The sequence below is a fragment of the Gracilinanus agilis genome, chromosome 3 (assembly GCF_016433145.1).
Source record: "Gracilinanus agilis isolate LMUSP501 chromosome 3, AgileGrace, whole genome shotgun sequence".
NCBI lineage: Eukaryota > Metazoa > Chordata > Mammalia > Didelphimorphia > Didelphidae > Gracilinanus > Gracilinanus agilis.
In genome coordinates this window covers 79,370,290-79,394,958 of record NC_058132.1, presented here as the reverse complement: position 1 = coordinate 79,394,958, position 24,669 = coordinate 79,370,290, and the positions used below count along the sequence as shown (strand labels likewise).

Here is a 24,669-nt window from a genome sequence, read left to right as displayed (position 1 = left end):
TTATACTAGTGTTGTCATGCAATATGTATTTCCATATTCCTCATACCTCAAAAAAAAGACACATTATTACATATACAATTTTAAAAACTCATGAAAGAAGTAAAGTGAAAAATGGCATGTTTTGATCTGAAGTCAGCCTCTAACAGTTCCTTCTTTGGCTACACTTAGCATTTTTCATCATGAGTCCCTTGGGGTTGTCATTCTCTTCAGTGAAACTGTTGATTGTTTCTATGATTTGTTCTTTGACCCACTCATTCTTTAAGATAAGATATTATTTAGTTTCCAATTAATTTTTTTATTTTTTTCTTCTCTAGCCCTTTGTTTGGTGTAATTTTTATAGCATTATGGTCTGAAAAGGATGCATTTAATATTTTTGCTTTTCTGCATTTGGGTGTATGGATTTTATGTGATTATTATTTGATATATTTTTATTTGATTTGATTTATATCAGTGATTCCCAAAGTGGGCGCCACCACCCCCGGTGGGTGCTGCAGCGATCCAGGGGAGCGGTGATGGCCACAGGTGCATTTATCTTTCCTATTAATTGCTATTAAAAATTTAAAAAATTTAATTTCCAGGGGTGCCAAGTAATATTTTTTCTGGAAAGGGGGCAGTAGGCCAAAAAAGTTTGGGAACCACTGATTTATATGATCAGTTTTTGTAAAGGTGCCATATATTGCTGAGAAAAAAATACATTCCTTTCTATTCCTGTTCAGTTTTCTACAGAGGTCTATCATATTTAACTTTTCTAAAATTCTACTCACCTTAATTTATTTCTTATTTTGGGGGGGGTTGTTTTATCTAATTCTGAGGAGGAAAGGTTAATGTCTCCTACTAATATAATTTTATTGTCTATTTCCTCTTGTAACACATAATTTCTCCTTTAGGAATTTAGATGCTATCCCTTTTGGTGCCTATATATTTAATACTGATTACTTCATTGTCTACAGTCCCTTTTATCAGTATATCATTTCCTTTTTTATCTCTTTTAATTAGGTCAATTTTCCCTTTTGCTTTGTCCAAGATCATAATTGCTACTCCTACTTTTTTAACTTTAGCTGAAGCACGGTAGATTTTGCTCCAGCCCCTTACCTTTACCTATCTCCTGGCTTTAAATTAGTTTCTTATAGACAATATTATGGGACACAGAATTGATTCTTACCTGTTTACTCAATGGAGAGTTGCTTGAATTCTCCAAACAAGTTTCATAGAAGCCGTAACAGATGACAGGCTCCGGCAGACTCTCCAGGAAAAGCAGCAGGGCCTCGGCCACAGAGTGATTGCTCCCAGCTTTTGTGGCATGGTTAAGGAATAATCAAACCCTGTTGTCTATGGTGAGGAAAATGACAAGCTGGTTCCCAGGCCTGTCGATGTTACCTTTGTACCATCTCTCAAATATACTCCCTTCTCTCTTATGACACTGCCAGGCCTCTAGGGCAGGTCCTCATTGCCTCATGCCTCGATGACTGCAATAACCTGCTAGTAAGTCTGCCTTCTTCATCTCTCTCCACTCCAATTCATTCTCCATTCAGCTAAAGTGATTTTCTTAAAACACAAATTTGATCATGTCACCCTCTACTACTCAATAAACTCCAGTGGCTTCCTATTGCCTGTAGGATCAAATAAAAAATATTTGGTTTGGTATCTGTAGCCCCCTCCTCACTTTCCTGGCTTCTTACACCTTACTCCTCAATATGTACACTTCAATACAGTGGCACTGGCCTCTAGGCTATTCCACAAAACAGATACACCATCTCTCACCTCTGACCCTTTTCTCTGGCTGTTCCTCGTGACTAGAAAGCTCTCCCTCTTTCCCACTGACTATTGACCTTCCCAGACTTCCTTCCAGTTCCAACTAAAATCCCACCTCTTAAAGGAAGTCTTTCCCAATATCCCTTAATTCCTTAATTCCTTTCTTAATTATTTCCTATTTATCCTGTATTTAGCTTGCTTTGCTTTTATTTGTTTTCATGTTGTCTGCCCCATTTGATTGTAAGTTTCTTGAAGGAAGGGACTTTGGCCTCTCTTTTTGGCCTCATTTTATATCCCCAGCACTTAGCACAGTACCTGGCCATAGTAGGCACTTAGTAAATGTTTATTAATTGATTGATTTTCCCTACTAGAAGGGGATGGTAGACAGAAGGTCTCCTTTCTAGATCCTCCCACTTCTCAATTATCTGCCAGAGTAGAGGATGAAAAAACATGGAAGAGAGCCTCCTCCTCAGATGGCTCCCAGTCCCTAGAGAAACATCTCTTCTGAGCAGCAAACACATATTTAATGGGAGAAGGATACAGAGGGTGTCGGGCATTCCAGTGTCCAAACAGTCACGAATCAGCTCAAACTCAGACCTCAGACCTGGCTGCTGAAACAGATCTTCCTTCAAGGGGAAAAGAATTAATCCTAGTAAATAGTTTGTTTCAGACCATCTCTAATGTTTAATGTTTCTAAAGCTGGAAATAATCATAGGTACGGGAGAAAAAGGAAAGCCTTGGGAATCCTCTGGGTCAGAATGGTAGGCAGACTAGCCTAGGCTAATTTAATTCACAAGTAACCAGGTCCTTCTCCACTAGGGACATATTTATGATGACAAGGCATTTATTACAAAGTCCTGCCCATTTCCACAGAATAAGGATGACAGTAGTACAAGGGGAAAAGCTGTAAATGACTAAGCTTCCTGCATTTGCTGATAACAGGACTTTTTAAATATTAATTATTTTTATAAATTTTTATAATTTTATAATTTATAAATAACATAAATAATGTTAATGTTTAAAAAATCTATTAACAAACAGAAAAAAACACTTATCCAAATGCAATCAACAAGACTAAAAATGATAAATGTATTGCCATCAGATCTAATACCCTTTATATTTATGATTTTATTAAACAGTCTAAAAATCTTATGTATAAGTTTGTTATACCATTAAATATGGCATGCACTACTCTAAGATGCAATTGAAAGGAGTCCATCTATAAGTGAGAAGAAGAGGAGTATAGCAAGAACTTCTCTTGCTCTCTCCCAGATAACAGAATAGTGGGATCATTTCTACAGATCTACCTCTAATAACAATAAATAATAATAGCCAGCTTTTATATAGGATTTCAAGATTTGAAACATGCTCTACAGTTATCTCATTTGATCCTCACAACAACCCTTTTAGCTAGGTGCTATTATTATCAACATTTGCAAATGAGGAAACCAAGGCAGAAGTCAAGTGACTTTCCCAGGGTCATACAATTAGTAGTTTTTGAGTCTGGTTCTGAACTCAGTTCTTCCTAACTCTAGGCCTGGTGCTCTAACCATTTCACTTCCTAGACGTCAGGCCTGAAATCTCCTTACCCAAGGTTCTTCTTCATACTATCTCTGAATCAGCCTCTTCTATGGCCAGAAAGCCTGCACACAAGCTCACAGAACCTAGAACCCTAGGATGTTAGAGCTGTAAGGAAGGGCCCCTGGAGAACTTTCAGTTCAACATTTTTATTTTATGGATGCAGATCTTTGAAGATCATTTTATGGATAAGATTAAGCCCAAGGTCACCGAGTGAGTTGGTGACATAGTTAGAACTAAAACCAGGTGTCCCTATTACCAATCTAGTTTTTCTTTCTTCTACAAGAGGCTAAATCCCTCTTCAAGGATGGCAACAAAATTAGAGAAATGAGGTTTCCTGGTCTGACACGAGGAGGAGAGTCATGCCACTGCTTCATTCAATGAAATACTCGTTCAACACATCAGCACCACAGAGGTGCCCAAGAGCTTTTAGAGGTCATCTATTTTGTTTCCATAAGGAAAGGTAGCTGTTGGCAACAAAATGGCCCTTGGGACTTGGGCTCCACAGCCCTTCCTTGGAGAGGGAGGGCTGCTCTCCACAGGGCCACCTTCAAATGAAGGCTGCTTCAGCATCTTGTTGATGCTTTCTAAAGGTGGCTTGCGTGGGTTCCTTGGGCATCATCTACCTGCTGGGAAGCATTTCGATATAAGTGATCAACCATCATCCAGAGCTCTTTAGGGATTTCTAGAGGCTTCTCTTCCCGTGTTCCATCATCTTCTGTCTGCAGTGGCATTAAGGTCTGAAAGGGAAAGATGGTCATGAAAAGATTCAGCTAACTAGTATAACTTCCCCCTTCTGCTTGAGTGGCTCCAAGAAAGAGATCTGATAGAAAAGGGAATCTATGAGAGAGAGGAAGCACTGCTATACAACAAACCCAACTTACCATTCCCCATGGCAGAAAATGTCAATTAGATCAGGTGGGCTATTCCAAATTCTGAGAAGTTCAGAGTAGTTCCAGTGAATTAGCTGAAATATAGGCTAAATTCTCTACAATCAATCCAAGATAACTAGTGAGGGGGATGGTGTAGTCTAGTCCCTTATCTATAAATGGTTTTGAAACAAATGATCTATGGTTTCCTCCCAGTTATATGAGTCTCTGAAACAATATTGAAACAATAATGAAACAATAAAATTCCACGCTGGGAATCTGGAAGACTGGGTTTTAATTCTAGCTATTCTATCATTAATTTGCTTGGTGACCTGGGACAAGTCACAATCTCTCCTAGCCTCTGTTTTTTCATCTTTATAACAGGAAAACAGATCCTTGACCCTGCCTACCATAAGAATAGAATAACAGCCCATGTAGAAAATGCTTAGACAAAATCCACCCAGAAATCAGCATCACAGCTTGCTTCTAGCTATTTGAATCTTATTAGAAATATTCTCAGATTTTTGGGCCTCAGTTCTTCCTTACCTATGTTTTCAAAAGACCCATTTTTTTCATTAATGTGGTTACTAACTACTTCTACTAGAGCAGACTGCTTTGAAGCTTCCTTGTCTTAGTTACCAAGTTTCTAGGGAAGATACTAACAACCTATCATTAGGCATGTCATTAAAGCCTTTCCAACACAGCAGTACCTGCCACTGTTTGCATTCAAATAGAACAGCCTTTGAAAAAGCCAGGGTGTCAAATCCAGCCTCAGACACTTCCCAGCTGTGTGACCCTGGGCAAGTCACTTGACCCCCATTGCCTACCCTTACCACTCTTCCACCTATAAGTCAATACACAGAAGTTAAGGGTTTAAAATAAAAAATAAAAAATAAAAAAAAAAACCCAGGGTGGCCTCCCTGCCATAATGAGACAGAGGAAAACATCAGTGAGGGCCAGTAGATTTAATAAAAGACAAAATAATAGTAAGACTATGGGAAATAAAATTTGCCACAGACTTGGCAAATCTCCTGGAGAGGTGGGGACAAGAAAATCTGGTTTTGACGTTACAGAGAGGAAAATTTTGATTCAGAATAAAACTTAATGATTAGAGATGCCCAACAATGGAATGGCCTGCTTGAAATGGTAGTAAAGGCCTCCATCACAGAAGGTCTTCAAGAAGAAGCTGGGTGACCACTTGGAAGTAGTCTTACTTTTAAGATACACTCAATGCTCTCCCTTTCCACTTTGGGCATCTAGTCGTTTTGTCATTCCTCGGTCCTGATTATTTAATTTGTGAGCAGGGGCCACTTCAGTATAAAGTGTTGTTAACTCACCAGTTCTTGAATGGTTTTAGGTGCCAAGTCCTGGATGGGCTCCCGCATGTAACACAAAGTGTGGAGAGGGGAACCAAAACAGCTGGGCAGGTAGTTCCCAGACACAGACAAAAAGTAATCCTTCCCCCTTTCCAGGTGCAAAACCAGAATGTCTTCAATTTGGTCCTCCCCTGAGTTGAGCTTTGTAGCAGTGGTTTTATTAACAAACAGTTCCAATTCAATCTCAATGGTAGAATCTACAAAGAGAGGGTGATATGAGGCAGTGGAGGGGAATGGGGAATCAAAAGGACAATGTATGAAAGAAATCAACTGAGCGGCAAGTATTTATTGAAATAGATTGTGTTCACAACACACTACTAGGCACTAAGGAGGATGATCTGGAAGTTCTTATGATCTACTTGAGAAGATAACTATATTGTGACACAACAAAAAATTCAACACTTTAGGTAATAAATACTAATTAACATAGCACAGATTATGAATACAAAATAAATGTATGGATTAGATTCTTCTCATAGAAAGAAGGGGTCAATACCAAGCTGGTAGTGAGTATAGTCATCTCAATAATCAGTGTATGAATTATCCTTGGAAAATGTTCAGTCCCTGGGCATTCCTCTGCCACACAGCACTAAAAATATGTTATAGATGATTCACTTTATTTGACAGACCTAAACAACTGTAGATAATCAATATTTTATTATAGCAAACCACTGAAGACATTTCTCAGCAATCGCAAGTTCAGTAACTATCCTCTGCTTGCCTCCCTCTTGTGGCTGTTATATCACATGTATGTGGCACTCTCACAGAATAACATAAAGTACAATGCAGCAGAGCATTGGGAGAACCACCACATCTAAAGGCAAAAAATGTAGGAAGGAGTCCTATTTCTGTTACCAGCTGTGTGACCTTAGACATGTCAATGGCCTATTTCAACAGGTTTCCTCATCTGTAAAATGGCGATATTTGCCCTGCCTGATTCAAGTGGTTATTCTGAGGATCAAATGAGAAAATCCCCAAGAAGAGCTTCCTAAGTCTATAGTCTTATAAGTCTATAAGACTGTGATGTCAAACCTCTAATACTACCTTCCTTATTGTCCTGGGAAACAGAATTTGTTGGTTTGTTTTTCATTTGTGCAGCCCGATAAGAAAGAGGAACTCACCAGGCAGAAGGAAGCCCTTGCTGGGGGTGGCATTCAGCCACTCCTTGCAGTAAGAATTTTCGCCAGGCTTGTTGATAAATTCAAACTGGCAGGGCACTTGTCCATTAATAATCATGAAAGATTCTACCTGCAACTGCATGTATTTCACATCCTGGAAGCAGAACTAAAAGAAGATGAGGGGTCAGTGAGCACCAGCATTTTCTTTGGGGTTCCCCTGCCAAGTCACACCCAAAGCCATAATACTTGCAAATTCTTGGGGAAAAAAAACCAAAGGACCGCCTTCTGTGGCCCAATACCTACTCTCTATTAATCACTAACTAATAGCAACAGCCCCTGGATTTCTGAGTTTAACTCAGAGGAGGAGAACATTGATGTATGCTAATGGAATCAAAGTGTTGGTATAAATAAATCAGTGGGCTAGTTAAAATTTAATTTTTCTGGACCCAGCAAACATCAGATTTCATGCCTACAGAAAGAAAATTCTAACAAGAAGCGAAAATGTCATGTTAACCAGGCCATCGCCATATAAAATGACTGTAGAAAAGGGAGTCAAGATGGCAGAGGGAGAGATAGCCCAACTCACCTAAAATACCTCCACCACAATAGCCTAAAAAACACACTCTATTGAATTCTGATTGGAAAAGCCAACAGAATGTCAGAGTATCACATGAGCCTCTTTAGCTGCTCTTTGATCAATTTAGACGACTCATTTAGTAGATTATCTATGACAAACTGTTCCAACAAGGCTTTTCCCCATCTCTTCCCACTATGTTCTTTTCTTTCCCTTCTTGGTTCTATCAGTTATATGATTTTTTTCATCAGTTACATGATAAAGAAATGTGGGTGCATTGTAATATTAGCCAAAGCAAAGTATTCTTAGAAAGGCAAGATTGCTAAAAATGAGCTTTCACAGACTGCATTCTAGGCGATCAAAATTGGGATTATCCAGACCAATGTCTATAGATTAAATGTAGATCATATTCTAAAACCTGTGAACTTGTACTCAGCCCTGCCAACCCACAGGCAACAGCCCCACTTCACAAGGCAAACAATGGTGCCAACTATTTCTCAAGATTCTGCCAGAGAGTGATGGACTGAAGTGATAGCACTAAGATGTCCTAGAAATCTCTGCCCTACTTTAAAAGATCGCTCTATAGCAAAAATGAATAATATGGAAATAGGTATCAAGTGATAACATTTGTGCAACCCAGTGGAATTGCTTGTCAACTCTACGAGGTGGGAGGGAAAGAAAATGAATCATGGAAACATGGAAAAATATTTTTTAAAATAATTTTTTTTAAATCTTTGCCCTAAAAAGCAACGGATGTCAAAATTGAATTGTCAGATGAGTTTGATGCCAGAATTATGACCATGTCCCTCCTACCTCTCTTTTGGATAGGGTCACTGATGGGATATTGGCATTCTCCATCTTATCCAGGGATCGGACAATCTCTTCCAGGGTCTTCCGGTAGAGCTCTTCATTGACTACTTTTATCTGGAAGAAAAATGCGAGAGTTTCAATATTCTGCCAGGAATCGGCTTCTCCTGTTTCAGGAAAGGGGGGGCTCAGAGCAGGCCAGATTTATGTATCATACAAGATGAGAATTCACTCCAAAAGTTGAAGACCCGAGTATTGTCCATTCATTAGCAAAGATTCCAAAGTGCAGTATATCAGCAGGCCTTGAGGCAACGCATGTGGTTATCAACGGTTCCCCTCTTGGCAAGAGCCAAGATAACAGCAAAGGCTTGGCTGGCGGCTCTGCCAAGAGGTAGGACCAACACAAAAGGATGATGGGCATCTGGCACCATGTGACTTGGGCTCCTGACGGGCTGGGAGCAGATACTTCCCGAGGGCTTTGATTTAAAGAGATAGAAGCAACATGGCTAGAAATGAATTAAAACCTGAAAAGCAGAAACCGCCTGGGCGAAACACAACTTTTCACTCACCCCAATGTCAAACACGGCGCTCACTGGCTTGTGGTCGCTGGTCTTTAGAGCCATGTGGTTCTGGTAACTCAGCTGAGTGATGTTTTTCCCCTTCCACAGGACCCGGTCGCACCAGGCAGGGGCTCGGCACTTTTCACTGCAATCACAAGAATTCCAGTGAAGTGTGTCACAGAGACAAAGCCCTGAGCGCTTACCCCATGATCTAGTCTGTGCCTGAGTAGAACACTGGAGTAGATCCCATTATTTTTCTTTTTTTTTTTTTTTAAACCCTTAACTTCTGTGTATTGGCTCCTCGGTGGAAAAGTGGTAAGGGTGGGCAATGGGGGGTCAAGTGACTTGCCCAGGGTCACACAGCTGGGAAGTGTCTGAGGCCAGATTTGAACCTGGGACCTCCCGTCTCTGGGCCTGACTCTCAATCCACTGAGCTACCCAGCTGCTCCTGCCTCAGATACTTCCCAGCAATGTGACCCTGGGCAAGTCACTTAACCTCCATTGCCTAGCCATTACCATTCTTCTGCCTTAGAACCCATATCCAGTATTGATTCTAAGACAGAAAGTAAGGGTTTAAAAAAAAAACAACAAAGAAAAATTATTGAGGACCACCTCCTCCTATTTTGTTTGTGTGAATACTATTTATTCATAAAATATCTTAGTATTTTAAAAATAGATTTTTATATTTTAATTTAATTACATTTTTATATAATATATTTTTGTGATATGTGAAAAATAAATAATATACATAATTTATATTTTAAAAATAGTCCTCATGGACTCCCCCAAAAGGCCTCAGGAACCCCTCCTCCAGGAATCCTCAGACCATTTTTTGAGAATCACTGCTGTAAAAATGGAAATTTTGAACCTTGGACTTCATCCCCCATAAGTCCCTTAGTATTTCCCAAAATTCCCTTTAATCTCTCTACGTTTGCATGGTCACATTATTGTTTTATAAGTTCTGTAGCTCCTCTCTTCTTCATGAGCGTGGCTGAAGTTAGTTTAGTACCTTTTCACTCTGTTTTTTTAATGTCAGTTTATTATTAATAAAACTTTATAAATATTATACTTTGGAGATATTGAATTGTAATTTAAAAGTCTACACTGCCCTTGAGAAATGCCAAAATAAATGAAAGGCAAATTCAATATTAATAACTCCTAGAGCTCAAAAAACAAAGTACTGCAAAAAAGCTAAGAACTGTAGAAGAAAATTCTGTACTCTGCAATTTAGTCACAGGCCTGCTGGAAATTATTTTTGTTAGATTAAACTAATTCTGAATATTTCTGCTTAGAGACAGGAGCAAAAGTGGGATGAGCTTTTCTCTGGATTAGAAAATCTCTTTTCCCCAAAGCCATTCTGGAGTTACAATTTATAGCATTCCTACACAATGTGCAAAATTTCACAAGACTAGACATGTTTAAAGAACACAAGTGAACGTTTGGTTAACATTTTGTTTCATGAAACGGAACGATAATAGCTTCATTTTCTGTATACCACCAAAGAATCATTTTGCTAAATCCTTCATTCACCATTCCTTTGAAGGATTCCCCCTTCTAGGTGGTCAAAGGTGAAGTTAAGAAATGTTCACGTTGAATGGCTGAACAAATTGTGGTATATGTTGGTGATGGAATACTATTGTGCTCAAAGGAATAAAGAACTGGAGGAATTCCATGTGAACTGGAATGACCTCCAGGAACTGATGTACAGTGAAAGGTGCAGATCCAGGAGAACATTATACACAGAGGCTGATACACTGTGGCACAATCGAACATAACGGACTTCTCTATTAGCAGTAATGCAAGAATCCAGAGCAAAGTTGAGGGACTTATAAGAAAGAAAACTAGCCACGTTCAAAGGAAGAACTGTGAGAGGAGAAACACAGAGGAAAAACAACTACTTGAACATATGGGCTGATGGGGATATTATTGGGGATGAAGACACTAAATGATAACTATGCTCCCATTAATTGAAATAAACAAAGACTTCTTCCCTTTTTTAGGCTAATCATTACATTCATCTGGTCAAGGTGTAGGGGAAAAGAACATAGCTCTTCAGTGGACAATTCAAGAGTCTCTAGCCCTTGCCCTGTCACTGCCTTAATTCTATCAGAAGAAAAAATAAATGTTTGTTCCTCCTTGAACTATTTGTCCAATCTTCAAAGAAAGTGGTTAGGCCTCTGGTAAAGGGGGGAAAGGACTCAGCCCAAGGCATTGCTTCAGAATTATAAAGTCTAATAATGAGTTTTTTATCCAGATGAGCCCAAGGACTTTGTAGTATTATCTTAATAGTATTTTGTAATATGTAGTATTTATGCATGTGGCCTAAAGGGGGCCTCAGTATGCTTTCACAAGACAGAACCAAGGGAAAGAAAGCAATCTCTGAGTCAAGTAGCATGACTGGAGCTCAGTGAGAGGATAAAGAAGATTAGGGTTGGAGGCCAGTCGGTGGGCTCAGCAGATAGAGGACCAAGCCTGGAATCAGGAGAAACTAGGTTCAAAACTGGCCTAGGGCACTTCTTAGTCCTGTGACCCTGGGCAAGTGACTTAACCCTATTTGGCTAGCCTTTGCCCTTCTGTCTTAAGAGTTGTTACTAAGACAGAGAGTCAGGGTTTTAAAAAAGAAGATGATGGCTAGGGTCCGTGTGCTTCCAAGATCTCCAGGATTTCACACTTGTTCAATCATCACCTGCAACCTACCTGGTGTCCCATTCATCAGAGCCCGTGTCATACTTGTAGGTAGGCTGGAAAGATAGTTCCCCCTCTGTGAAGCCTTGGAAGACAGCTTTTGCAGCCACCTGAATTTTTAGCTGTTGGAAGAAAGAAAAGCAACCCCTAGTATTAGAATATGAAATTTCCTCTTAAAGAAGAAAGGGTAGTCAATGGAGGGAACCAGAGAACCATATAATTTGTGGTCAACTCCAACCTCTGAGGACAGGAATTTGTTAGCTATTCTTTGATCAATATAGTAAAGAAAACCAAACAGACTCCCAACGGAGTATGAAGTCCCCAGATAACAGCCCTAATTTTGTCACTCCATCTTTTTAAAGGTCTTCCACAAAAAAGAAAATAACTGGGTCTAGGAGAGATTGACTGAATATCTCATGAACAACTAAACTGCTCATCCCTTCCTCATGGCCTTTATTCAGCATAATTTGGCCATTAGCAGCCAGGAGAGCCAGGTCCCTGTCAACTATTTTCAGATCCCATTTCTAGCAAAAGGTGAATACAGAAGGCATTCTTGAATTATTCCCTGGAATTTCATACCTGAAACTATTGACAATGCTATAGAAAAAACTTACCCTTGCAGTTGGCCCAGATAACATAACCTGGTAGGGCAACTAAATTTTCATTTCCCAAAATGTATTGAGGAAGAAACAAAACTAGGAGGTAACAATGAGCCAAGGTGTTTCTTGAACCACTGTAACTAGGATCTTATAGGTCATCTGAAATGAGTAGCACAAGGCCCAAAATGTATGCTGTTGCCTTGGAAAAGGCCACTAGAACAAGCCAGTGAAAAAAGAGGAGACAACATGAAACTGAGCCTTTGATGTAACAAACGAGGATATTAAGAAACTAAGATATGGGTAGCAAAAGAAAAGAAGGCCTTCATGTTAGAAAGAAGGATTGGAAAAAAACAAGAGAATTTATTAGTGAAGAGAGTTAGAAGCAAAATGGGCCTATGTTGAGGATGACCACCTAATGGTTAAAACACGAGAGTTGGTTGCTTTGTTCTAAGTCTCTTTCTTCATTTTGGAAAATAGGAATGAATAGAAAGATTTGAACTGATGAGAATAGTAAAGTTCTGAGAATAAAAGGGGACACTAAGGTCACTGAGATTAAGAGGGAAGAAAAAGATCATTAAAAAAATAAAAACTTGGTGACAAAAGCAAAAATATAAGAACTTGGTGACCACATAGGCCTATTTGTTAAAAACATTCATATGCATGAACCTCAGAGAGGCAAAAAATACACAAAGGACTGATGCTCTGGGAAAGAATTTTTAAGGTAAATGGGGATGTAAACTGACAAATTACAGGAGAGGATTAGGTAGGAAATGAAATAAGTTTTCTCAGCAATAACCATTCTCAAAAAATCGCACTAGAGAAAGATACTACATAGTAGAGGAAGGAGGAAGTGCAGAATCAGCTTGCTAAACAGTTGAGAAATCAATGTGAATTCAATGAACAAGCACCTTCCCTCCTAAGAAAGTCTCAGTCCCCAATGAAGCAATGAGAGAAGAAGCAACAGAGACACCAAGAATTTGGGGGAGAACTGAAAGGAGAAGTGTCAGCTGAACATGAAGAATAGAGACAATAGAGAAATCAATTCAGTGGGGAAATTTTCCCAAGCAGTAGATTTGAGAGTCCTGGCTTCAGAGACCCAGAATTTCTCCTCAGATGACCTGAGAGTCCGAGTGCATCACTGCCCATATTCTGGCAGGAAGGAAGTGGGCTGCCTGCCCAGGCTACCGATGGCTCTCTGTACCTGATCGTGTGTGTACAGGGTTTGAAATGCCTTCTCCTCGATGAGTTTTTTCACTTTTTCCACATCCAACTCTTCTATCCTGTAGTTGAGGTCCCCCAGCCAAAGGATCACACTGTGAGGACAGAGCACAAGGGTGACAGGGTTTTTAGGCAGGACTATAAACCGTCCCAACTAGGGCACTCTCCTCAGAAGACCCTGAGAGGAGTGAGACTCAGGGAAGCTGGCTGGGAAAGCAATTCAGCTAGCCATAAAACGTCTTTGCCATGTGTGTCTTCACATCTTGCTCAACTATTCCAATTCTGAGTTCAGAATGAAACAGCTTCCTCCCTACCTGTCTCCCCATTCCCCACACGATTATTTGAGTGTTTTGAGTCTTATTTAACTTGCTTGAGTATTATTTGAGTTATTTGCCCACTTCTTGCCTTGCTTGGACTCAACATGACAAGCCTGAAGAATAAGATCATGCATCTCATTCCCAGGAGAAAACTTAAAAAGTCCCTTTAAATAAAGGCTTGTGCAGCTCTCCAGGGGATTCCAAATAGCAGCACCCCCTCAGCCCCACATATTCTAGTTCATCAAAGACTCTGAAAACCTTGGTTTCTCAGGGCTCGGCTCCCAGAAAACACAAGCATTGCTCATTTGGCAATGATTGCACTCCTCTGGGAAGAATGTTAGTGTTTGATGACAAACATCATTTGGGTATGAAGGAATCAGAAAACTCCAGATGATACCACACACCCTGTAAACAGCAAGACTGCTCTATGAGAAGCCAACTACTACCACATCACTAGGCAATTTAGCACGGCAGAACACACACACACACACACACACACACACACAAATTAGATTAAAGCATCCACAAGGTAAAATCAGCCAAACTAACACTCAAGCTGCATCTTCAAAACTGGGACTCTGCCTTTTCGACAGGAAGGAAGAACACGGCTGGCTGGTAAGACACTCTCCTGGCCAGGTTCCCTAGAGAATGAAAGCCAGGCTGTCAGTTTCCCAAACCCCCCAAGTTCCAATTGAAACACACACACAAGCATGGAGCAAGCAGGAGCAGATCCGAGGTTCAGCACGCCCCCTAGTGGACATCGCCAACGTCCCACCAGCCTACCTCCTTCCAACAAAGGAGTAGCATAGGCTTCCCACATCAGCCAAAAGTCTACCAGTCTAATGGGAGCTGTCATGTAATAAAAAGTGTTTTAAAAAGAAACAGACTACGTTAAAAAAAAAAAAAAAACAACAGAAAAGAAAGAAACTGGGCTGGAGGGAAAGGAGAAGAATCATAGGGACATTCTTAAGCCCAAAGGATCTGAGCAGCTGAAGCTGACCACCAAGATAAACAGAGAAGAAGAGAATGTTCTAATAGGGGATGGGAGGGAAAGAATGACACGGATAATTCAAAACAACAGATGCCTTTAAAACTGGGTTTGGGAATAACCTTAGGATTTGCTTCAGGGTATCTGATGCACTCTCTCGATGATGTTTTGCTTTAGAGGGCCAGTATTGATAGAAATTTGTATTTCCTAGAGACACACCGAATAAGGAAGAGTTCGAGATGCCCAAAGTTTGCTAGAATAGTGAGGGGAAATAAATCCAGGACTGACAGTTTGCAACAGAGACTTCATACATGATGTGTGTAAGCTGATTATGCCATTCCCACCTATTTCAAGAGCCCCAGAGTGAGAATGGACAATTGTGGTGCAGTAGACGGGGCAAAATTAGCCACTCACTCATGCTTGCTGATGGTGAGGGGTGGAAGATTTGGGTCAACCTGGCAGAACTGCATTCGGGAACAGATGTCTTTGTAGTCCTGGTTCCTCCGTTCATACTCCTCAGTGTGGGCTGCCAGGTGGGAATTCACTATACAGATGCTTGTATTATGAAACCGGAACCGGATTGCCACTCCTCCTTTATTACCCTATAAAAGAGACAAAAAAAAAAAATACTACCTAAATCACAATAGATTATATTAATATTAGAAATACTGCACTTTTGAATAGTGTTTTATACTTCTCAAAGAGTTTCCATAGATATTATCTAATGTAATCATCAAAATAATTCTATTAAGGGTTATTGTTGTATAGTTGTTTCAGTTGTGTCCAACTCCCTGTGACTTCATTTAGGGTTATCTTGGCAAAGATGCGAGAGTGGCTTGCCATTTTACAGATGAGGAAACTAAGGCAAACAGGGTTAATTGACTTTCCCAGGATCATCCAGCTAGTATCTGAGACCAGATTTAAATTCAATAAGATGAGTCTTCCTGACTTCAAGAAGGGTACTCTTTCCATTGGGTTACCTAGCTGCCCCCATTAAAGATAGCGCAAGTATTTTAGTCACATTTTACAGAGGAAGATATCTAGACTTGACCAAGTTCACATAGTCATCCAAGCAGTGAGAATGAGGACTATGACTCCAATCTCTAATACTGCCTTTCCGCTAGACCAGGGATTCTTAACCTGGGATCTGTGAACTGGACATTTGATTATCTTTATTTATTATTTGATTATATTATATTGTACTTTGTAATCCTACATATTTTATTTTATGCATTTCAAAACGTGACTGAAAATAAGTTCAAAGGCTTCACCAGACTGGCAGAGGGGTCCATGACACAAATAATTTTTAAATCCTTGCACCACAGAAGAGCTGCCTAGGATGCTCTCCTTCCCTACCTCCACGTTTTAGAGTTCCTGATTTTCTATAAGTCTCAGCACAAGTGCTACCTTCTACAGGAGGCTTTCCTAGTTCCCTAAGCCACTAATGTCCTCCCATCCAAGTTAACTTCTGTGTGTTTTCTATATATGTAACACATAAGTGTTGTCTCCCCTATGAGAATGGAAACTCCTTGAGGGCAAAGGCTATTTTGCTTTTCGCTTTCTATCCTCAGGGTACAGCACAGCACCTGGAAATATCAGATGCTTGATAAATGTTTGTTAATTGGTTGACTCCAAATAGGTCTCAACGGGGATAATTAAAAAGCCCTACCTTTAATTTAAAAAATCTAAGAGCTTTAAGCGGACTGCAAACTCAACATGAATTAGCAGAATGATGTGCCAGACAAAAAAAATCATGCTGTTCTAAGCTATACAGTTGGGAATGTTGGGTATAAGGTAAGTCTACACTGTGCTACTAGGGCGGCTAGGTAGCACGATGGATGAAGTTTTGGGTCTGGAGTAAGGAAGACCTGAGTTCAAATCTGGACTCAGACACTTACTAGCTGTATGAGACTCTGGGCAAGTCACTTGACCCTGTTGGCCTCAGTTTCCTTGTCTATAAAATGAGCTGGAGAAAGAAATGGCAAATAACTCTAGTATCTTTGCCAAGAAAACCCTAAATGGGGTCATGAGAGTAGGACACGACTGAGATGACTGAACAACAAATGTCTCTACTCCATTACTCTGTTGTGGATGCGTTGGAATGTGTATCAGAAGGCTAAGTGATAAAGTAGAAAGAGGACTGAGCCTGGAGTCAAGAAGATTCATCTCTGTGAGTTCAAATCTGGCCTCTGATACTGCTAACTGTGTGATCCTGAGCAAGTCACTTAACCCTATTTGCCTCAGTTTCCTTATTTGTAAAATGAGTTGGAGAAGGAAATGGCAAACCAACTCCAATGTCTTTTCCAAGAAAAACCCAAATAGGGAGACAGAGAGTTGGGCACAACTGAAAAAACAAACAAACAAAAAACACTGAAAAAGACATACACAGCATTGTGAGCCACGTTAGGAAAACACTTTAGCTTGGGATTAACTTAAGAACCCACTGACTCAGTGCCAAAGCAAGGGTCAGATCCATGACAATCTGTACCATAGAATCACTCACCATCCTGCCCATGATTCCTGTCCCCACTGTTTCAGCTTCCACTTCTGAGATGTGCACGGCATGCTCTTGCTTGACATAAAGCAGCAGCATTATTCCAACAAGTCGCACAAGCTTTACCTGAAACATACAGTGACAACTGTGAAGTTTATGTTAGAATCTCTGCTATAGTGGTTCTCCCCTAGGCCTCATGATGGCATGGTAGTGACACTGGAATCTTTTGTTGCTTTTAATTAGTTAATTTTTTAAACCCTTACCTTTGATCTTAGAATCAATACTATGGATTGGTTCCAAGGCAGAAGAGAGGTAAGGACTAAGCAATGAGGGTTAAGTGACTTGCCCAGGGTCACATAGCCAGGAAGTGTCTGAGGCCAGATTTGAACCTAGGACTTCCTGTCTCCAAGCCTGGCTGTCAATCCACTGAGTCACCTAGCTGCCCCTAACAATGAACTCTTAATACCATCACAAATGAACAAAAGTTCTGGCACAGCCACCCAGTTGGAAAGGCTTTAGCCACATATGGGACCAGTGCCTGACTGGTCTGTATCCAAGGACCAATGGCATTGGAGAAGGTTGGCACAACAAGGTTAGCTTCCAGAGGACAACTCTTGGCTATGGGAGCCCCTTAAATGTATATATTAAATGCTCTCCCTCTCACTGCCATGGATATTCCAAACCTTTTCATTTTTCCTCAAGTCCCCCAGAACACCACAATCCCCCACCCTCAGTTGAAGAACTTGGTTCATATTCCACTGAAAAATTAGAGTAACACAGTAACTGAAGTCATGGGATTTGATGAGCTTGCCAAATGAAAAAAGCATATTGGGAGAAGAAAGGGACCCAGCCCAGAGCCAAAGAGGACAACCATGGTTATTGAGCATGACCAGGATGAAGATCCAGCAAAGACTGAGAAGAAACAGTCCAAAAGGTCAGAAGAGAACCAGGAGAGAGTATTGTCATAAAAGCCTAGAGAGAAGAGAGAGTATCAAGGAGAAGATGATCATTGATGTCAAAGGCTGCAGAGAGGTCAAGAAGGTTTAAGATTAAGAAAATGTTATTAGATTTGGCAATTAAGAGGTCACTGGTAACTCTGGAGAGAGATACTGGAGAGAGAAATAACAAAGTCAGAAACCATATCAGGGAGTTAAGAAAACAGAGAAATGAAAGGAAGATTCTTGGCATCCCCAAGGCTCTATCCTGGGCCTCATTCTCTTCTTTTTCTCTACCATCACACTTGGTGATCTCATCAGTTTCCATGGGTTCAAATATCATATATAAGCAGATGATTCTCAGATCTATAAATCCAGCCCCAATCTTTCTCCTGAGCTCCAGTCTAGTGTCACCAACTTAACTTTTTGACATCTTGAATATCTCATAGGCATCTCAAATTCAACACATGCAAATGAAAGTTCATTATCTTTTCCCCTATGCCTCCCTGTTTCCCAACTCTTACTACTGAAAGCACTATGGTCCTCCCAATCATCCAAGCAAACAAGTGGATTCTTCTTTTATACTCACTCCACATATTCAAGATATTGGCAAAACTAATCATTTCTGCCTTCACAATATCTTTTGTATATGAACCCTTCTTTCCACTCCAATTTAGTGCAAGTTCTATTGCAACAGCTTTCTAACTGGTCTCCCTGCCTCAAATCTCTCTTCATTACAGTCATCCTGCACTCAGTGCCAAAGTGATCTTCCTAAAAATGCTGGTTTAACTATAATGCCTCCCTACTCAATAAATTCTAGTGGTTCCCTATTATCTCCAGAATCAAACAGAAATGCCTTTCTCTGGGGGGCAGCTGGGTGGCTCAGTGGATTGAGAGCCAGGCCTAGAGACAGGAGGTCCTGGGTTCAAATCCGGCCTCAGACACTTCCCAGCTGTGTGACCCTGGGCAAGTCACTTGACCCCCATTGCCTACCCTTACCAATCTTCCACCTATAAGTCAATATACAGAAGTTAAGGGTTTAAAAAAAAAATAAAAACAAAAAAAAAAGAAATGCCTTTCTCTGGCTTTACAACCTAACTCCTTCCTAGATTTCTAGTCTCTCCATACCTCAGTACCTTTCACATTCTTGGCAATCCAGTATCTTCCTTCTTGCTATTCCCTCTCTTGACTCTGTGCCTTCTCCATGGCTGACTCCCATGCTACAATTATTCTTCCTTCTCACCCCAGTCTCTTAAGTTTCTCTGGCTGCCTTTAAGAATCAGCTCCAACCTTATCTCCCTTAAGATGCCTTTTTTGGTCCCTCCTCCTCCCTTTTCCTTTCCTACTTCTAAGGCTTTCCTTATAAGATTACCTTCCCTCTATTCTGTATATGTCTTGTCTGGTCATAGATGTTGGCATGCTGTCTCCCCCATTAGGATGTGAGCTCCTTGAAGCCCTGAGTAAATACCAAACAAATGCTTATGGCCGGACCGTGGAGGGTTTGCAATATGTATTTGTGGAAGAAGCGTGCAAACCTATGAAATCACCTGCATAGGAGATAAAATCTAAGGGCATGAGGAATTGCCTCCCCCCAAGGTAAAGCTGTCTAGTCAAAGACAAGTCCAAAGACTTCTAGGTCTTTGGAAAGAAGAATAATTTCTAAACAATGGAAATGATGATAATACATTATTTCCCTAAAAACAACAGCTGAAAACCTCTTCTTTGACTTGCTGATATCAATCTTTCTTCCCATGTCATTGAGAATTCTATAAAATCCAAACGAGCTCCTGCTCCCTAGTGATATTGGCCCACCTTGGACCGAAAACCCTAAGTCTTTTCCCTCTAATGGTAAAACATTGCACCCCCACTTCTGAACCAGGAACAAAAACGAATAGGGCAGTTAATCAGTTAAATTAAAGGTCACATAAAACGTAGGAAAGATGGCTTATCATTCCCTAGATTGCTAACATAAAGCTTAGGAGCCAAAACTCTTTGGCCCAGACCTCATCTTACTTTTGCATATTTAGCATCTGGATGAAGACCTTCAGTTACAGCTTTAAACCACTCTTCCTCCTTTGGAGTATCATTGAAGAAAAAGGCTTCTTTACTCAGATCGAGTTCTTGGAACCTGTCCAAAGTTAAATTAAATAATTCTGACTACAGAAAAGGATAAAACAAAAGGCATGCTCTATAAACGTTTCAGATCTATGAGCTTCATCTCCCCATCCAGACGGAAAGATTCAGAATATGTCACCTCTTTCTTCTCATCCCTCCCACAGCACCTCGCCTGATGCCTAATAAAGATTTTATTAGGTCAGTTGTTGTGGCTTTCTTTGTCTTCTCCAGGAAAGAATTAGTTGTCGGCATGCAAAGTATTAGACAACTAATAAACAAAACTCTCCGAGAGCAATGATTTTGACAGTTGGTTAAAGGAAATATTAAGTATTAATATTAAAATAACAAGCATAGTTCAATCTTAGTAATGTCAGAAATGTACAACAAATAGAACAAACAGAAAAGAAACTCTTAATGATACAGTCACTTTAAAATTCCTTCTATTAGCTCCAAAGTCTTAGTTCACATATGCAGCCAAAAGTAAAGATTCAGAGGAGTTTCTGGAATTAAAAAAAAAAAACTTACCCTATACAATATACATCTGGAGGCTCAACATCCAGGCTTAGCCAAGGCCGGAGGCATTCTCTGGGGGACTGGCCATTCACATTGTATGTTCCCACAAAGAACCTGACAAAAGCGAATTGATTTGAAAAACTGAAGTTTAAAAGAGTATAAGGCTAACAAAGAAGGCATTACCTTACTGCCCATTCAATAGCTCCACTCTCTGAAGCAAAGGGTTAAAAATACAAGAAGTGTCACAAGAGCGGTCAGATTATGGTCCATCCTGAAGAGCATTCTCTTGCTTACCATGACACCGAAGGAAGGGAAAGTTCAAGGTTGATCACAGCAGTTGCCTGTCATTATCTTTAACATCAAGAAATGAGATTCCTAACTAAATCTTCCTGACTTTCCCCCTATAATTTACTTTGGATCCATCATCCCTGATTTGATACTTAACCCTACATGCCCTACAGTATCATCGAAGGAAACTGGAAGCCATATCATATAAGAGTCACTGAAGGCGGGGGGCAGCTGGGGTGGCTCAGTGGATTTGAGAGCCAGACCTAGAGATAGGAGGTCCTGGGTTCAAATCTGGATTCACACGTCCTAGCTATGTGACCCTGGGCAAGTCACTTAACCCCCAATGCCTAGCCCTTACCACTCTTCTGCCTTGGAACCAATATACAGTATTGACTCCAAGACAGAAGGTGAGGGTTTAAAAAAAAAAAGTCACTGAAGGTAGTAGGGATGCTTAGCCTGAAGAAGACAGCACTCAGAGTTGGAAAAAACTTTAAATGCCTAAAGTGCATCCATGTTGAAGAGAGATTGAATAGGATAGGGCCAGGCTGTGAAGCGTTCTAAAAACTAAATTGAGGATTTCATATTTGATCTTCAAAAATTATCATAATTTACATTCCCAGAATTGATATTATGCTTGCAGCTCAAAACAACTTCAGTGGTTCCTCTTATCTACAGAATAAAATCTAACAAAGCCCTTGGGCTGGAATGCACAGGTCGCCTCTCTCTCCCCTAGACTTCCAGACTTATTGATGTGGCTACCTCCTCACTAAGGCTACTCTCCATCCCCAGGATACATTCAATGCATTTGTGTTTCTGACTCTGGACTATGGCTGCTCTATATACCTAGAATGCCCCTCTTCTCCCTCTCATTTCTATCTCATAACCCAGCCTTCAAAGTCCAGCTTGCATGACACTTCCTGAAAGAATGAAACAGATTAGAGAATTCAGGAATACAACCAAATGTGGATGAGATTACTTTGGGCACGAAAAGCCAAAATTATAAAATATTGAAGAAAGGAATTCAATGAATTCAATAATTTTTGTCAGATAAAAATTTCTAGGTTTACTGGCATAGGGGAAAATAATGAAATCAATAAAAAAAATAAATGCTTTCTATTATAGGTAGTTATTCCTATTAGATCTGTGAAATAAGCATTAAATACCACTTTAAAAGTATAATAAAATGAAGATTCTCTCAATTGTAGAGAAAAATTTAAAATTACCAAATGGAATAAATTATAGGAGAAATATAAATTGGATGGGTTTAGCCAATATGTTAAAAATGGCATCACTGCCTTACATTATTCATCATCATCCTAATCAAAGTGCCAAAGGATTACTTTTATCAAACTAAGAAAAAAAATATTAATCAAATTCATCTGGAGGAACAGCCAAAAATCTAAAGGGAAATATTACCAAAAAATGGAAAGGGAAGGGGCCTGCTGGTACCAGATTTCAAACAATACTATAAAACAATAATCATCAAAAACAATTTGATAGGGGGAAGCTGGGTAGCTCAGTGGAGTGAGAGTCAGGCCTAGAGACAGGAGGTCCTAAGTTCAAATCCAGCCTCAGACACTTCCCAGCTGTGTGACCCTGGGCAAGTCACTTGACCCCCATTGCCCACCCTTACCACTCTTCCACCTATGAGACAATGCACAGAAGTTAAGGGTTTAAAAAAAAAATACAATTTGATATCCAAGCCCAGAATCAGGAGGTCCTGGGTTCAAATATGACCTCAGACAATTCCCAGCTGTGTGACTCTGGACAAGTCACTTAATCCACACTGCCTAGCCCTTGACCTTTTGTCTTAGAACCAATACTTCATATTGGTTCAAAGACAGAATGTAAGGGTTTGAAAAATTTTTTTAATTTGATACTGGTTTAAAAAGGGATTAAGCAAATGAAACTACTAGCCTAGTGTTTGCTAAACCCAAAGATTCCAACTAGTAGAGGAAGGCATCACTATTTAATAAAAGCTGGTGGGAAAACTGGACAGTAGTGTGGCAAAAAATAGGTTTAGATTATCATCTCATACCATATACCAAGGTAAATTCCAAATGCCTACATGATCTAAACATAAAAAGTCACATCATAAGACAAATCAGAGGAGTAAGGAAGAAAATACCTTTCAGATCTATGGATAGAGGGAAAATGTTTCCTACCTCATGACAGAGGGCAAGGACCAATATGAAACATATTTTTTGGACATGGCTAATGTAAGAATTTCTTTTGCTTGACTAATATCTTCCAAGGGTTTTATTTTATTTTATACTAGTTTTACTGCTGGATAGGTAGAAGGGAGGAAACAAATCTTGATAATAAAAAAGTTTTAATATGATTCTTTTAAAAAAGAACTGTAAAAATAGATGGATGTGATTACAGAAAAAAAGGAAGATTTTTCCATGAAAAAAAACTCCCAACATAACAAGAATGAAAAGGAAACATTAGCAAAATGTTTTTTGCCATAAATAATGCTATTTCAAGTCTGGCATGAAATATATAAGGAATGATTGAAATTTATAAGAGTAATATCTATTCCCAATGAATAAGCAAGTTGTCAAAAGATGCAGAAAATTTTCAACAGAAAATAAAAACTATAATCACTTGAAAATTTGTCCAAACTTACTAACAATGAGAAAAATGTAAACTAAAACACCTTTGAAATAAACATAGACTCACTGAATTGGCAAAAATAATCGAAGCCATTAAAATTCAGTGTTGATGGGGCCATTGAGAAAAATAAACTCTATTATACTGTTGGCCAGACAAAATAGGTGATACCTTTTCTGGAGGCCCATTAGGAATTATACATCAAGATTTGTAGAAACCAACTACATATTTTGTTGCTTTTTTAATTCAATTTTATTTTGAGTTCTAAATTATCTTTCTCTCCTTCCTCTTTCCCATTCACTAAGACAAGAAAAACAAAACCCATTATAAATATGGATAGCTGTGTAAAATAACTTCCAATAGGATGTCATTAAGACATCTCAAACTCAACACGTCCATAAAAGAATTCATTACTATTACTCTGAAACTTCTCTTTTCTTGAACTTCCCCATTCACCGTCCAGGGTATCATCATTTTCCTGGTTAACCAAGTCCTTAATCTATGTGTCATCCTCAACTCTTCACCCTTCTCACTCATTCCACATATCTGATCTATTGTCAAATCTTGTCATTTTTACTTTCACATCTCTTGTATGTATTTCCTTTTTTCTATTCACACAGCCACACCCATTGCCCAGGACCTTATCACCTTATTGCTGAACTATTTCTATCATCTTCTAAAAGGTTTCTCCACTTTAAATCTCTCCCCCTCCAATCCATCCTGCATGGAGATGCCAAAGTGAATTTCCCTAAAATGCAGATCTATGTTATGTCTTTATTCAAAAGGTTCCAGTGATTCCCTCCAGTATAAAAAATAATTGCTTCCGTTTGGCTTTTAAAGCACTTCACAATATGGCTCCTTTCTATCTTTCCAGTCTTCTTACATATTACTCTCGTAAACATATTTATGATCCAACAATACCAGTCTTCTTGTTTTTTCTTGAACATAACACTTCATTTCTTGACTCTGTGCCCTTTTTAATGTTTTGTTCTTCAGTTATATGTCTAACTCTTCATGACCCCATTTGAGATTATCTTGGGAAAGATACTGGAGTGGTTTATAATTTCCTTCTCCAACTCATTTGACTATAACAACTATGGCAAATAGGGTTAAGTGACTTGACCAGGGTCACATAGCTAGGAAGTATTTGAAGCTGGATTTGAATTCAGGTCTTCCTGACACCAGGCCCAGTGCTCTATCCACTGTTTCACCTATCTGCCTTTTTAATAGCTGCCCCTTATTCCTAGAATGTTCTGCCCCTTCACTCCTA

General features: G+C 39.6%; 1 protein-coding gene across 1 annotated transcript in view; it reads right to left on the bottom strand.

Annotated features, from left to right (window-relative positions):
• Positions 1-24,669, bottom strand: part of INPP5B (inositol polyphosphate-5-phosphatase B) — a 73,004-nt gene that overhangs the window by 3,042 nt on the left and 45,293 nt on the right. The window contains 13 exon segments of the mRNA XM_044668045.1: positions 1,163-1,290; positions 2,294-2,378; positions 3,957-4,070; positions 5,537-5,772; positions 6,697-6,859; positions 8,081-8,191; positions 8,644-8,779; positions 11,332-11,441; positions 13,120-13,231; positions 14,856-15,043; positions 16,945-17,061; positions 19,884-19,998; positions 20,511-20,612. Coding sequence (XP_044523980.1) covers positions 1,163-1,290; positions 2,294-2,378; positions 3,957-4,070; positions 5,537-5,772; positions 6,697-6,859; positions 8,081-8,191; positions 8,644-8,779; positions 11,332-11,441; positions 13,120-13,231; positions 14,856-15,043; positions 16,945-17,061; positions 19,884-19,998; positions 20,511-20,612 — 1,717 coding nt within the window.